Raw genomic sequence first — 16,042 nt, 5'->3', positions numbered from 1 at the left:
TTGAAATTGTAATTTAGAAAAACGAAAACTAGTTCAAATATTTATTATAGCTATGAATTCATAGTTGCTGGGCTGTAAATGATATTCAGTCTGCACTGCACCTATTGCCATCACCCAAATCATGAGGCAAAGTTTCAGAATGCAGTACTGCCTAAGAATAGCAAATGTATCATTAGCACTTCCTTCCACAGCTGCCTTGTCTGCTCTGCAGCCACCACACATCCCACTGCAGTGCAGCCCAGGAAGGAGTTTTCCTTTGCCCACCCTGAGCTCTCTGTTCACAGTGAAAGCCTTGCCTGTGCACTGCCCAGGGGCTCTGCTTCTGCCTCAGGGCACTGAGCTTTGGAGGATGCCAAAGCATCTCTGTGAGCACGACCTCTGCACCTTGAGGGGCCCAGCAAAGACTGCTCCAGCTGTGCTTGTGGAAAAGGCAACAGAACCAACGTGGTCTTGCTTTACAGCACCCACAGGTATTCAAATAACTGCCATGTCTGGGATGTTTGTCAGCTTTAACAGAACTGCATCAAGCAGTTCATAAGCAGGAAAAGCAAACCCAGATAAAAACAATTTCTGCCTCCTTTCTCCCTAAATTATTCATTTGGGCAGAGGGTAAAAACTGGAAAGCAGAAATAGATGTACAATGAAAAGTTTAGGTAAGAATTTTCATGTTCCTCTGAACTCATCAACTCTATCACAGTACACTGTATGTGATTCTACTCTAAAAAAACACTGGATGTATTTCTAGCAAGGAACAAAACTTTGGGCTCATTAGTGTAAATAACAAACACTTAAGAAGCCATTTTCAATTATTTTATGTAACAGAGTTTTGAATCGCATTATTTAAAATTGGTTACATGAAATTAAACTGATAACATTAAAACAGCAACTTGTGATTCACAGTAAAGCTTTCATCCAACAGTAACTTCAAATTTGTCTTGTAACATTTGAGTGTAGTGAAATGCTCTCTCTTACTCTTTGATGATATTGGGTATAAAGAAAGGCTGGATTGCTTCAGCAAGCTTTTCTGCATACATTTCATATCTACCAGTCATCTGGAAAAGAAAAAGCTTCAGTTCTTTCAGTGAGTTACAGAAGTACTTCAGTAGGAAATATTTCTATCCACTGGTTGTTTTTTTTCTACAGCAATATATGATTTAATTGTCCCAAACGTCAAAACCATAATTGCCTCAAAATTCAAGATCTTGAGTGCCTTAGCACGAAGTATTTTTAATAAAAGAACTTGTATGATGTTGCCTAGGACTGTATTTCTATCCAAAAAGCAACATAGTTCCACTGTGAAAAGTCAAACTTTTAAATGACCACCTTCCTGTTTGGCAGCTCTCCTTCAGTGGCAGTCATGTCTGCTGACTTACTAGAGCTGTTCTGGAGAGCTGAAAGCTGAATGTGAAAGGTGCCTTTGCTTTCTCATCCACCAACAATTCTGTAAGTTGTGTCAATGAAGGCAGAGGAGTGTCTCTGTAATTAGGGCCTCATGTCATGTCCTTGCCAAGCAGGGAACCCTGCTGCCAGCAGTAAGTTTGCATATCTGCCACTGACAGTGCTGGGGTTACTTTTACTTCATCCGTTAATAATACAAAATATAAATGGTTTGGGCAACAGAGCAAGTGCTGGAAGTGTTGCAATACAGCACCTGATGTGCTGTTGTCCTCTTCTGAACTGCACTGGCTCTGGAAGGGGCAAACTACATATTGAATTAATTTGTTTAACCTCTTTGCTGCTCTAAGTTTAGCAAAGACTTTCTACTGAATGTCCCTTTCAGGCTTCACAGGGTGCAAACTGCAGATGGCAGAGCAGGTTAAAGAGGTTCCTGCTTGCTGTTAGGGGTTTTCTGCAGTGGGTTACCTGTGACCACTCTTCCCCATTCCCCTCAGCAAGAACCACCTCTGTCCTGGCCACAGCTGAGAGGAAAAGGAAGCAGCTCTCCCGTCACGTGAACAAAACCACGGCTGTGCCTTACGTGCCCAAACCCAACAACAGCACTCCCCACCATCAACACGAAATTAAGGTGATGAAAGCACAGGGCTTGAAGACAGCAAAAAATACACAATTCTACACAAATCAGCCAAAGGGCAGTGTTTTGGTTTTACTGTTTGTTTTTCCTAATCAATAGAGTTGCTTTTGTTCAGATACCCCTCCCAAGCTGCAGAAGCAATGCTCCATGTGCTTCCTGACTCACCAAGCCTCTCCTCTGCAGCAAGGGCCTCAGACGCTGATGGCAAAGCAAAACTCAATACCTGCCTGACTTAAAAACTAAGAATCTCTCAGCACAGCTTAATTCCATTAAGGCAACAACCACATGCCTACCACAGGCATCTGTAAAATAACAAATGCAATTCTGTTCCAGAAGATGACCCGAAATTACGTCTTGGTTTTAGTGCCTATATATGGATTAGCAATAACAGCAAAGAAATTAGGCTCTAGATAAGAAATTACTATTTTTTAAATTAGAGAGCTTATTCAGCATTTTAAATCCACAGAGACTTTTCAGTTTTATGTTAAACTGACATCAAAACATGTTGAATATTGCTCCATACTGTAATGCACAGCAGGCAAATAAACCAGCTCTATAAAATGAATGTCTTCTTGCAGCAGCATGATGTTCAAAAACTGACACTCCTTGCAAATGATTACTTATTTTAAATACTAGGTGATCACTTAAGAAACCACACATATATTGTACAGCTGCTTAGCCAGGTGTTCTGATCTACATTGTTAGGATTCAAATCAGGCTGATCTTAAGAAAGACTAGGAAAAAGTTCTTGTCTTTAGCAGTACTGAGGACTAGAACAAAAGATCTGTCTCCACAGAAGCAAGATGTTTTTTCATCAACAAAGCCTATTTCCAAAGTTGCCGCTTCTCTTCTTTTTTTGTTCCAACAGGACGTTTGTGTGGCCTGTTGTAAACTTGATCAGAATAAAAAAAGAACTAGTGTTTGTTTAAAAAAAAAGGATCTGGTCACTACACTAAATCCGTATATAATCTAGCACCCCACATGGCTTGTATTGGCAGAACTGAAGGGTGAGCCAGCTGCTGTGCTGAGGCAGCCATTTCTTCAACCAGCACTGCTGCTGCACAAATTAAATCCAATTATGCCCTCTGGAAAGATGAACCAAATTAGCTTTACCTCAGAATACAAAAAATAGGAATAAATAAGGTTTGTTAAAGCCATATGGAGTGGCTTGCAGCTATCTTAATCTGATTTAGATAAATTCAAAAGTGTGTTAAAATACTCCAGAGATGGATATATACAGTACACAGTACTGTAGTTATATTATATGTATATATATGCATATATATATATTTCTCTCTAGTTTCAACATATACACAAATTCAGGAAGCTAACATTGTAAGAATTCTGCCTTCAGAAAGTTCTCAGAAGCTTGTGGGTTTGTGTTTTCACTAAATTTCACCAAAACTGACAATTAATGCCTTTAAGAATATCTAATAGTACCATGTTAGACAGATCCAATGCTTGGCTCAGCAACAAATGCCTACGTTCACTGCCTAAGGAAATCACAAACTCTCCCCCAGCAATCCTCAGAGCTGCTGGCAATCCACGTCAAGCTCCCGAGGCTAAGGTTTTCATTAGAAAGCTACTGGCCTAGTTTCCCTGAATTTAGCTACTCTTTTTCCAGATCTATTTATGCTTTTGGCCTCCATAATATCCTGTTAAATTACTTCAACAATTTAAGCTCTGAACTGCTGGGAAAAAAAAAATAAAGGCTGCCTTTTACCTATTGTAACGTCATAGCATCATAGAATCATTATCAAAGCTCGTTTGTTCCAATATCGTATTTTCTTTATAATCAGGCTTACCTTAAAATTCCACTTGTCACCCACTTGCCTGCAGAGGTTGAGGTCCATCTCTGCCACCAGCAGCCCATCCTGAGTGCGAGACAGCCCCGGGGTCCTGCTGCCGTCCGGTGCAGCGACGTAACTCGAGCCATAGAAATGGCCCAACTCGTGGTGTGCTGGGGGGGGTTTAAAAAGCATTACTGCCATCTGAAAACAGGGCTGTAACTCCACATGCAGTGTCCACAAACCCTGACTCCATTGCATGGGGACTCACTGTCCTCTAGGCAAGATATCCATCTTGAAGAGTCACAGCATGATCCTAAATTAACTGCAGTTTTGGCCAGTTATAATTTTCGTGCACAGCACATCATCACATAATCAGGGAAATCTCACTGCATTGCTTTTCAAATAATGTCTCATTACGCTTCCCCATTATTAAGTCTCTGGACTAAAGGCTTTGCCTTTATTGCTTTTTACTTAACATTTAAATGAATTCAAATTGTCAAATCACACATTTCCAAAACAGCTGACAGAGATGCACCCATTCTATTTTCAATAAAAGGTCAGAGGTGAAAACACTGGGATATGAGGCACAGAAAAGATGTTATTTCATATTGCACAACTCTTGAGTTGTGCCAAAAATCAATCACATCTGTGGTACTACTAAGCAATGGATACCACTAACCTTTTCATGCAGCTGCTAAAAACACTTAGTCCCAAAAGTGGCTAAAAAAGGCTCAGGCCCACTCTGGATGGAGCCACAAGCAGCCATGGTTTTCACAGCACAAATTACTGTGTTTCAACAAGTACACAAAAGAAAGCCTCAAACCTCTCTCACTGATCTTTCTCTTTAACTTCCAGCAAATGTGGGAACTGGTACTGAATGTGATCTCTGAACATACCTTTTCCACCATCTCCAGAAGTAAAGGCGTTTTTGTAGTATTCCTGTGAAACAAGGAGAATCCATAGGTGGCAGTATAATTCTGTTTCATTCAAGACAACCTTGCTAGTCTATCATATTTGGGAAGTTTATATAAATCTACAAATATTTTTTTCTGGCACCCGATCAGCACTGTCTAAAGGGAGTCATCAGAGAGGCCCAGTTTCTGTGATGGATAGCATAGAACACAAGGTCTTTTGTATCACTGCCTGTTGTTCATACACATCAGGGAACATGCCTCGTATCCATTTTGCAAGTTTAAAGAGGCAAAAGAGGAGAGATATTTAACCAAATACATATTTTTGAATCACAAAGAAAGGCAAACATATTCACACAGCAAGCAAGGGCAAGCAGGGAGTCTAATTTTAAAAATATACATGTAACATAATTGGATTAATCTGAAGGTAAGAATGACCTATTGCATGCACTATTAAATTTCATTATAGAATTTTACTGTCCAGAGAGAGGTAGTATCTGTACAACAGCCACAAGATGTGTACCGTTGACTCGAGAATATATCAAATTTTCAGTCATTTTGGCTAAAAGAAAACTGATTTCACCAGAGAAACTGGGAGAGCTGGGAAAAGGGCGGGTGCTTATTACAGAGATTCAACTCAAGAACAGGAAGCAGCTGCAATCAAAAAGTAGGCTGCCAGCAAGAGGCAGCTCTCAATCTCCTCATCACTGTCTGTGTTCAAATCACATCATAAACCCCGGGACAGGGTTACACAGCAGAGGAACCCCTGCACTCTAGTGCCACCAGTCCCTGCCTTGAACTAACCCCTGCTCCAAGCCCTGAAGGGTGGAATGAGAGGGAGCAATGAGGATACGAACCGTTCCTACTCTGTTGATGGGGCAGGTGAAGCAGTGATTGGCTATGGCAGCGTTTCTGGCTTCGATTGGCCACAGCGCCTCGCTGCAACACACAAACAGACAGCAGCTACTGTTACTGTGCACCTCAGCGCCACAGAGACTCCCACTGCCTCACACTGCACAGCCTCTGGCACAGGAGCCAAAGGCAGCCTGCAGGAAATCGAGTCCGTGCAATTAACGTTAATCTGCAGAAGATTAATCTCAACAAACAGTTTACACTGGTCCAGTCTGGCTCAGGAGGCCTGGTAATTGTGAACTTGCTAACAGTTTAAAAAAGTGTTTCTGAGAAAAGGGTATCTCAGCTTGGTTCTGAAAACTGCAATTTCACACCACACTCCTAGGTAGACAATGCAAGCTGGTAAAATAAGCCTGACTATGACCACTACCTATTATATAGCAAAAATATCACATAAAAAAATTTAAATAAACTCTCAGTCTTCAGAACACCAGCTGGAGGCTGTTTAATGCTGTCTCAAACACAGGACACATGCTGATGTACAATAAAGTTCTGAAAGAGAATCAGTTACTGGGAGGAGCCTGGGAGCCCAAAATTCCTGGTGGGGGAGAATGCAGGCTCCTTTGTAAAGGCAAAACAAGGAGACTACAGGCCTCAGCAAGGTGCCCTTCAGGACCCAGTGAGGGGCTCAGAGGTTCAATTAACCCACAAAGGGAGCAATGGCAGAGGTCAGTTGTATTTTACCTGAGTGTCCCAATGGTGGCTGAAGGGTTAAAGATGATCTCTGCTCCATTCATGCTGTACATGAGCCAATTCAGAGGGTGGTGGCGCCCATAGCAGATGTTCACAGCTATTGCCCCAAACTGTGTCTGAAACACGGGGTGTCCTGTATTTCCTTCCATATAGTAAGTAGACTATAAACAAACAAAAGAAAAAAAATAAACAAATAAAAAACCCAACAACCAACAAAACCCGCAAAGGCAGACTTCTTTAGGAAGTGCAAAGAAGTACCTCCAACTAAAAAAGCTTTTCAATCTGCAGATGGAAGGCTGTGAATAACATGATATTTACAGAATCACTCAGGCAGTAGAAAAGATGAATACAGAAACGCCAAGGCAGCAGCAGGAGTGTGTGATCACTGAAATCACACTCTTATACCTGCTTGCAAGCAAAGGAACTTTTTTTTATGCAGCAGGCAGTGCACTTCCAAAATGTGCTGCTTTCTCAAAGTACCATCACCGGGTTCAGGGCAAAGACATTGATAAAGACTCACAGATAAGAAGAAAAAACATGCCACCCAACATTCCTTACACAGGATCCCAAGGGAGTACAGAGGTTGCAGTGGCCAGGCTGGTTCCTCTGGTGCCAATGTGAGGCAGGAGAGCAGGGGACACAGTCCACCACCCTGACCCAAGGGGACGTGTCTCTGATCAGGGAAGGAAAGCGTGCTGTACAGCAGCCCCTCTTTACTGAAATTACCTGTTCCTTGTAACCACCACTGCCACTGGTCCTGAAGGAAGCAGAACCGCCTGAGGCCTAAAGCAAGCAGGTACAGCTGGGAACAAACCTGGGCCTCCTGTAAGTGTGGGCCAATGGCATGACACTTACAGGAGGGTCACCTTCTGAAACCAAAGGCTACAGGTTCAGTATCTCCAGTAAAATAATCTCAGGGTTTTTATTTATTATCAGGTCTCATGAAATTGCACAATCCCTTGGGCACTGATTTGATCTCCTTTCATGTCTGTAGACAGCAGACCACATGGTGGGTGCTCACACAAGCTTTTTCAAAACAATTCTGCTGAATGAATATATTTCCATTTCTTCTCCTATTCTCAGTTTCCTTTCTTACAATAGGAGAAGAAAAACAAAGATGCTGTTGCTTCAGGGAATTCATCAGTTCCTATTTCTTTATTTCACACCAGAGGTCACAATCCTCTCCACAGCAATAAACTGTGATGTCTCAAGAAGGATTGGTTTTTGTTTTTACGGCCTCCCACACACGGCTGAACAGGCCACAGACCAATCTCTCTGCCCTTTCCATTTAGCTCCTACTGATTCAACGGGCACCATTTCCACAAGGCTCCTCTCCTGTCTGCCCTACAGAGACAACCCACAAGAAATGATTTCAAATTCGAGACTTCCTTGAGGTTTAACTTTGTTGATAAAGAAAACAACATTAAAGTAACACAGATTAATATAATCCTTTCCTGTAGCCTGGGTGGTTTCTGAAGTTGCTTTATCAGAATTGTTCAGGTCAGAAGAGTGGACTTAATGCTTTGCTAGCAAAGCCAGCTGAAGACAGTGCTGTCTTGGGTAAACAATATTTGATTCTGTAACAAGGTAGATACAAGAAGAAATGCCAGATCATTATAGTATATCTGGAAGCTATAAACAGATTGTTTTGTAGTAATTCTGGCATTTAGGATTCTAAGAACTAACTTATTTTAGCAACTATGCAAAACTCTTATGAAACTCTATTTATACTTCACATGAGAAAGTAAAAATACTTTCTTTTTTTAGGTGTCTCATTACAGTTTCATAGCTGTAAACAGTGAGCTTCTTGGAATCTGTTGATTCTTCACTAAACACCGTCAGGAAAACTGAAAGACATCATATTTTAGCACAAGCAACAGGAATTTATTTTTTGTTGGATTACATAAGGAACAAATAAAAAATGTGAAAAGTAAGCAATGGATTTGTTAATTACTACTTTTGCTAGCTAAAGGGAAGACCTGATAAAATAATATTAAATATCAAAATAATTGTTAAAAATACTAGGTAAGACTGGTGACTGACAGGCTGTGCCAGAAATTCATTGTGTAGAATTCTATTAACAGCCTCCTCTGGAGAAACTCAAACCAGCTTGATCAGGCCTGGGAGCAAGGTCAGAACTTCCAGAGGTCTTTGAACACCAAGTTTTGAGACCCAAAAGAACTTTTTACATTAATAAAATATCACTTTAGGTTCTGAAGCCTCAGTTTGATGATTGGAGCAGTGAGACAGGGAACAAAAGAAACTGCAGGTACACAGCAGCCTCCGGTGCTTAGAAGAAATGCCTCTGTTAATTACTCACTTTAGCTGACAAGGAGAGATTTAGTTAGGTAAGACAATGTTTTTTTAGACTTCAGTTAATTTTTAATCCTGATCTTTCTGTTTGTGATAGTTCTATGGATGGATAAACACATTTCAGATCTACCAGTCATTGCCTTTACTGCCAGTTCAGTTTCTGATTTTGGAAGATGACCCAAAACCTGCTGGGGGCTTCAGCTGCAATAACGTGATTAATAACAAGAAGATGCCATAAAGCAGCTATTCAGTCAGAGGCACAATGAATTAAGGGATTCTGCTCGAATAAACACAAGGAAAAGAACTGTCATTTCCAAGACAACCTCCCAGAGAAACAGACAAAGGCTGTAAGTAATGTTCATGCTTCGACCATGGAACAATTGCCCTGCAAATTAAAGTAAGTTCAATGTGCACACATGACAAAACTACCCAAGCCAATCATGCACAACAAACATAACACAGCTATAATTTAAAGGATTCCTTTAAAGGATACTTGATACTTTTGAAGTTTCACTGGGCCAAGGAAGAGTAACCAACAAGATTCAATGTTATTTTGCCTTTAAGACTCATCACTCTCACAAAAAATATTCCTTCTTGATAAATCAACTTTCTCTCACCTCATCTCAGAAAAACATATTCGACAGTAAGTGACCCACCTTTTCTAGAAACACACTGCATTTCCTGCCACTGTGACTGGCACAAAGAGCTGCAAGGTAAGATTAACTTGACTGTCACAATACTGCTTCTTACCTCATTGAAATCTCCAACCCTTGGAATGTGATTCTTCCTGCTTTTTCCGAGGAGTGCTCCGGAGTTAGAAATGACCACTGCAGTGTTCCACAGAACCCCACCATGCAGCTCATCTCGCTCCAGGATGGGAGACACCACTACCATGTTGTACTTCTTTGCAAGCTGCACAAATGAACACAATTCCTGTATTATACACCACCCTGCAGCACCCCAGAATGACAGACACCACAGCCAGCTGAAAAGTTAATTAAAAAAAGCTAAAACAGCATTACATATTAACTAGAAATGTTAATAACACAGGTATGAGTGAGAAATACAGCAAGTTCTGCCTGCCAGATCACTGGTATATTGTCTTTTCTTTCAAATTATGTCAGCTGGGCTTTTTTTTTGGTTGGTTGGTTTTTTACCTCTTGACAGAATTTTGTTGTTGGTCCATCCTCTGCTGACTCAGCAAATTCAGTCCAAGGAAGTTTCTCTCTTGTACAAAAAGCAAAGGGCATGGCTGGAAAACACCAAAGCAAGGCAAAATGTACAAAAACGTTCGTGTCACTCAAGAAATACATGCAATTTGCATGAATACAGATTAAAAAAATTAGACAATTAAGAATGATGCAACTGTTCTCCGTGTTTAAAGGCAAAAGCTACTTAAAAATATTTTTAGCCAGGGTAAGGAGTTTTGAGCTCACACAGGGCAAACCAGAAGAGAATGGATGCACTTAGTGAAGCCTCAGCAGGAGTAAAAAGACAATATACCCCAGTCACTAGTGTACACTGTAAATAACCTGTTTTCACAAATATTCATGGACCTTCACTTGCCCATGAAAGTGAAGGGTTTTGCTTCTATTAAGCCTCAAACACCCCAAGTTAATTAAAACCAGATTTTTAAATTTTAATACCCGTCTAGAAAAAAACCCCTAAAGTTTTAGGGGAAAAAATGAGGAAAGGATCACAAAGGATGCCATGGAGGAGCTCCAAACATCATATGGCAGTCTTCAATGCAACAAGCCCCCCATATCTCTTCCATACAGCTCTGCTACCTCAGACTCTTTAGTTTTTCCTTTAGGAAGAAAATTACTGCAGTCAATTGCTGTATCTTGGAAGATTTCTACTGTTTACTTACAAGACGTAGTACAGGACACCTGTTAAAATAGAAAGCACTCGACACCTGACAGCCTCCAGGGAAGCACAGCAAATACTCAGATACTCACTCCAAGCCTCCTGGAAACACACAATGTTGACCCCACACATTGCAGCCACTCCCACCATCTCCTCGATGCGTCTGTGCAGAGCGGCCACCTGATTGTGAGAATGTCACACCATTAAACAGCCACGGGTTCTAACTCACCTCTGTTAACTGCCTGCTTTTACAACCTTTGTGCACATGGAGTTTATCTCGTTCTATACTTAGTGCCATTGCTTTCAGGGGGTAACTCGAGGTATCATTCCTCAACACTGAGAGTCAGATATAGATTTTTAAAAGCATTTAGATGCTGAAAATAGAGAAAGCATTCTAATGGGTTTCTAATTCCATGGCTGCAACATTTATATAGCTGGAAACTCACTGCTGCTTGACTTGAAAAAAGCTGAAAATCTAAACAGAACCAACAAAACCTATAATTTTGCTGGTCATTGTAAATAATCTACAGGATTATGTTAAGCCCTCTGTCCTAAGAGCTAAGTAATCGTTACCAAGAAAAACCATCAAAGTTTTCTAGAGTATTCTACTTAAAGATAAGCATAGGTGCAATACTTTGCATTGCTACTTTCAGGTGTTAAAAAAAAGAATAAAGGCAAGACTCCAGTGACCTATGAACTAAAAAATTGTATATTGATTTACAGAAGTAGTTAACTAGTCATTCATAAAGCAAAATCATCAATATAGCTGGTACTTCATTCAACAGCTGCTATAATCCACAAACTTGATCCATTTACTGAATTAATGACTTGCATCTGTGATAGGTAATCTTTCCAAAACAAATTACTTCAGAAATGTTCTGTCCTGTCACTGTACAAAACTACTACTCCAAGAGATTTTATAAACGTAGTATTTTCTTTCCCTTTTTAAAAGCTACTCTCTGGAGACTATTTCTACACATATTTGTCACTTTAGTGCTGTTGTGTCCAAGGCGTTAAGTGATGATGGTTTCAGAATCATTAATGTTGGAACAGACCTCTAAGATCATCAAGCAAGTCCAACCATTAACCCAGCACTGCCAAGTCACCACTAAACCATGTTATCTTGTAATAAGATTTCACTCACTGCTGTACAAAGAATAATGAACACAGCTTTATTAATCTGTTTCCTCTAATGGATTTTCCTGTAATGGAACATTTCTCAATTAAAACAAGAACTGCACCTGTGGTTTCCACTGGCTGCCATCCCTTTTGATTTTGTGTTTCATCTTAGAGGCAAAGGATTTTCATGTGCAAAATGAGCTACTAAATATTTAGCTTTGGAAAAATTGCAAGCAGGTTGGGCATGCTAGGTAAGCACAAGAGATGTTTCTGAGAAACAGTAAAACCAGATGTGTCATTCAAATATTTAAAGGATGCACTACTGCAGTAGTGATGGCTCCTGTACTGCCAGAGAATCATTAGACATTTCATGATACAGTTCCTCAAATCAACAACTGAACTGTGTTATGTCTCAATCCAGCAGAAGAGGACATAGAAACAGCCCCAGCCCCAGTCTGTGTACCTGGACTGCCACTGCTGTGTCTGTGGGAAGAGGAATTTTATTCTGTATCAGTCCCACTCGAACAATACGTGGCCTTCTCAATTGCTCCGGAGCAGCTTCAAATCCATAGCCCTGTAGTTCAAATTCTTTTTCCTGAGCTGCCGCCACTGCAGCAGTTGGCAAATCAAGTTTTCTGGATTGAACAGGAAACAAGGGCATTTCAAGATGAGATGTTCTCCTTTCCTGCTCTGAATGCAATGGAGCCAGGGGATGACAATTCTGCCTAACGCTGCAGAGACACCCAAGCTCCCCATTCCTCCATCAGCCAAGGCCAGGCAGTGCCCAGCTCATGTGCCGATCTCACCCTCCACCTCCACTCACCCATCTCCCACTGTCCTCCTGTCATTTCCAGACACTAACACCCTGCTGCAGAAATCAAGGAGTGCATAAGCACAAACTTCCACCTGCCATAAACACTTTCTCTCCATAGTATTTTCCTCAAGTTTATTCCCTACTTTTCAGGCTCCATCACCCTGGTATCACTATTCCTGACAGGTCTTCCATCTCTGTCCGTCACCTCACATCACCCTGCTCCCCACATCTGGATAACCTCCAAAATACCCCAGTCACCTCACTGCAGCACCACAAGCCTTACTTTTCCTTTTTCCCCTCAGCCCAGCCCTGTGTCTTGTACACCCGCCCTCACACTGACTCCTTCCCCTCACTCCAGGACTGAGCATCCCCGCGGAGCCCGGGGAGAGGAGGGATGGAAACCCGCAGAGCGGGGGTCGAGCCCGTCCTGACGGCGCACCTGGCCTCGCCCCCGTACAGGATCCGCTTCACCTCGGCGAGTTCCCCGGGCGGGATGTACCGCTCCAGGCACAGCTCCAGCGACTCCAGGCCTCCCGCCATGGCGGAGGGCGAGCGCGCGCACCCCTCAGGCGCTCGGCGGGCCCCTGGACTTTGCCCCGGGCGGCCCCGTCGGCCACGCCCCGCTCCCCTCACGGGTTTTGGCGGGACGGTCCCGTGAGGTGCCCTCGGTGCCCTCAGGGCGCCATTGCCGGGCTCTCGCCGCTCCGGGAGCGAGTGCGGACACTGAGGGGAAGGGAGCGCCCAGGACTCGTAAATGGTCGTGGTCGAAAGGAACCACAAAAGTCGAGAGTCCACAAAAAGTCACTTGGCGTGGAAATCCGTTATGTTGGTCACTGACCTACTATAGGAGCACATAGTAGAAAGTGAGGGGGAAAGAGAGGGGGAAAGGGAAAGAAAAAAAAAGACAAGAGAAAAAAGAAAAGAGAGAAGAGGGAAAGGAGGAAAGCAAGAAAAATAAGGAAGGAAAGGAGAGGTAGGAAGAGGAAAGGAAAAACATCACCAGCCCTGTTCTATCCATCCAGCCGATGGCATGTCCAGGGGATGTGGCCATTCCTGGCTACTTGCCACTTCTGAACCAACTCTTGTGCTCAGACGTAAGTCATCTAAAAGCAAAACATCTTTAGAAGCATTTTCTAATGATACCTTTCCAACCAAAAGGCTTGGAAATAGGTCATAAAATGGCAGTGGTTCTCATGGATATGTGTGTATCTATTGAAGTTGCAGTAAAACTCTGAACAGGAGCTAGTAATAAATAACTTTGAATTTAACATGGATTTTGAGGTACATTGTAATTGGAAATCCATCCCCAAACCAGACTTAATTTCAGATAAAGGATTGAACCAATTAAGACCTTGATCTGGGACAAAATGAAAGTGCATCAAATAAAGGACATTTCCTTCAGCAGGTCCAAGGCAGACACGCTGTTTAAAGCAGTTATTCCCACTGAACCATTGCCCGGCCTTCTGCTTCAAAACACACACAAGTTCACAACATAGCAACTGGGTTTCTCATTCGAGTGGAACACGAAGTCCAGGGGTGGACACATCTCTAAATATATCCCACTGAGTTCAAGCACTGCCTTATGTATCTGCTGGAGGATGTAACAACTTTCAGCACTTAGCATTTGCAGTTGTTAGGTATTTTGAGTTAAATATTAAGCCTTTTAGACTAAATAAAAAAAGAATGTCAGGGGAGAGGGTGTCTAATATTTAACTTTAGGCAGAGAGTGTCCAGGGGTAGTCTGGTTTCATCAAGGCATTTGGAGACATGTGATTCTTTCTCTCTAATTCACCCTTTTTAACCGAAAAATGTTTCAGTGAAATTACTTTTCTTGCCCAAACATATTTATAAAGGGCAATAATTAACAGTGGCTGATACATGCATTCGATTTTTCATCCTATTATCCTGATTTTCTTTAATGGTCAATTTTAAAGGTAACATTTTGTTCTGTTCATGGCTGGCAGATCTTTAAATGTTGCAGGGAGGGAGATCAATGAAAGAATCAGCTGACAATATAGGGGGGAAATGAGGAGGCCAAGTAAGTTCATTTCCATATCAGTGTAGCCAGGATGTCAACAGATAAAGCATTTCTGGAGGATTCAGAGAAACAAACAGAAGGGCCTGGGTTTCTCTGGGAACTGTTCAAGTTCTTTTCTGCCTGGACTGCAAATTAAAGGGAAAAACAGCAGGTCTATTTTGCATCCAGCTCCTGAGGAAGGTCACATAACTGAACTTTTCTCTTCAAGTTCTATTCTTAGTGTGAACTTTCACTGACTTCTCTATTGGTGCCTTGTTTATTTGTAATTTAGTAAATTGTACTACATGTAGGAAATGGACTTCATGGCAATAAAACTGAAGCCCCTGAAAAGAATACTTAGGAACAGTGGAGACCTGAAAAAACAGAACATTTCCTGTACGCCGTATCAACCATCCTGCAACAACACGGTGAGGTTCAGACTGCATGAATAGGAAATGACAAGCCTAGAATTACTAATAATGATGAAAGGAGATCAGGCTATTCCATAGGGACTGTGTGTATATAAAGGTATAACTCCAGCCAACACAATAAACCTTCAAAGCACGAAATGTTAATGTTGAGCAGGAAAGTAACCTAATAAAGGAAGATGCCTTCCATATCCCAGACAAAGCATATTAGAGGGCTTGGATTTAAGTCTGAATGTTCCACCTCAGTCAGTGCAATTATCTGTTAAGTAGGATGCTTGAATCCAGATCTCAGTTCTGATTCTGACTTCCTTAAACCTCTGTATTTAAACTTCTTGCATTACCTGGACCAAGTAAATATTTTGGGAAACAGCTGAGCCTTTTGGTATGAACCCAAACTGTAATAACTGATTTAGAGGAAAATAAGTATTTTATGGAACAAAAGCACTTCAAAACAAGGGAAAATTCCTGCAAAACAGTTCTGAAGTGCACATGCTTTTCATCTCCATTGGCCTCAGTCAGGGTGGTCCATGAAGTGGGGTGTAGAACTCAGGACCACACAGTGCAATCTGTACAGAAACAGTTCTCCTGTGTTTCTGTGCTGAAACCCTGCATTGCTAAAACTGGGCTTTGGTAGTGCTGGTCCACAGCTCTGTGCTGCAGCACTGTTCTCAAGAGTTCCTGTAAAACCCCACAATAGCACCCTGGCATTAGTCAGAAGCACCCTGGAGAATGAATTTCAGAGCCAAATATCTGGAGTTCAGGCTAAAATTGGGACAGACCCAAGAAAAAATTTAAACAAACAAACAGAGTCTTTCCACTGTAGCCCAAGATAGGAGAAAGGCTGAACAGCATCACAAATCAGTGCTTGTAGCAGGATTAGAGGCAGCATTTCTATCTGTCCTCCCTAAGGCAGCAGCAGGCATATGTACTCCCTCTGAAACACCCAGCTTCTTACAAACCCTGCTACTATCATCATGTGAATCATGTTTCTGACACCTTCTTCCCTGTCAGTCCTTGAAATTGGTCACAGAGTTCCCCGGAGCAGCTAAATAAATTAATATCTCATGTCCCTAATCCAGTAGCTGCCTCAGATACCCCAATGTCATGCTGCTGGTCATTAACACCTGTCAAGGGGTTTGGGTGGACA

At 41.9% G+C, this 16,042-nt stretch overlaps 1 protein-coding gene across 1 annotated transcript; it reads right to left on the bottom strand.

Moving 5' to 3' along the window:
- Positions 1 to 41: 41 nt before the first annotated feature.
- On the bottom strand, positions 42 to 13,255 carry UPB1 (beta-ureidopropionase 1). Its single transcript, XM_063416396.1, has 10 exons — positions 12,890 to 13,255; positions 12,100 to 12,271; positions 10,610 to 10,697; positions 9,809 to 9,903; positions 9,402 to 9,563; positions 6,330 to 6,499; positions 5,591 to 5,672; positions 4,719 to 4,761; positions 3,838 to 3,992; positions 42 to 1,052 (listed from the first exon to the last, which is right to left on the bottom strand). The coding sequence occupies exons 1-10, from the start codon at positions 12,988 to 12,990 to the stop codon at positions 969 to 971; spliced, it is 1,152 nt and encodes a 383-aa protein (XP_063272466.1). The 5' UTR covers positions 12,991 to 13,255; the 3' UTR covers positions 42 to 968.
- Positions 13,256 to 16,042: the final 2,787 nt, after the last annotated feature.

The sequence above is a fragment of the Prinia subflava genome, chromosome 19 (genome assembly GCF_021018805.1).
Source record: "Prinia subflava isolate CZ2003 ecotype Zambia chromosome 19, Cam_Psub_1.2, whole genome shotgun sequence".
NCBI lineage: Eukaryota > Metazoa > Chordata > Aves > Passeriformes > Cisticolidae > Prinia > Prinia subflava.
Note: the sequence above shows the minus strand (reverse complement) of the source record. Positions and strands in the feature narration are given on the sequence as shown.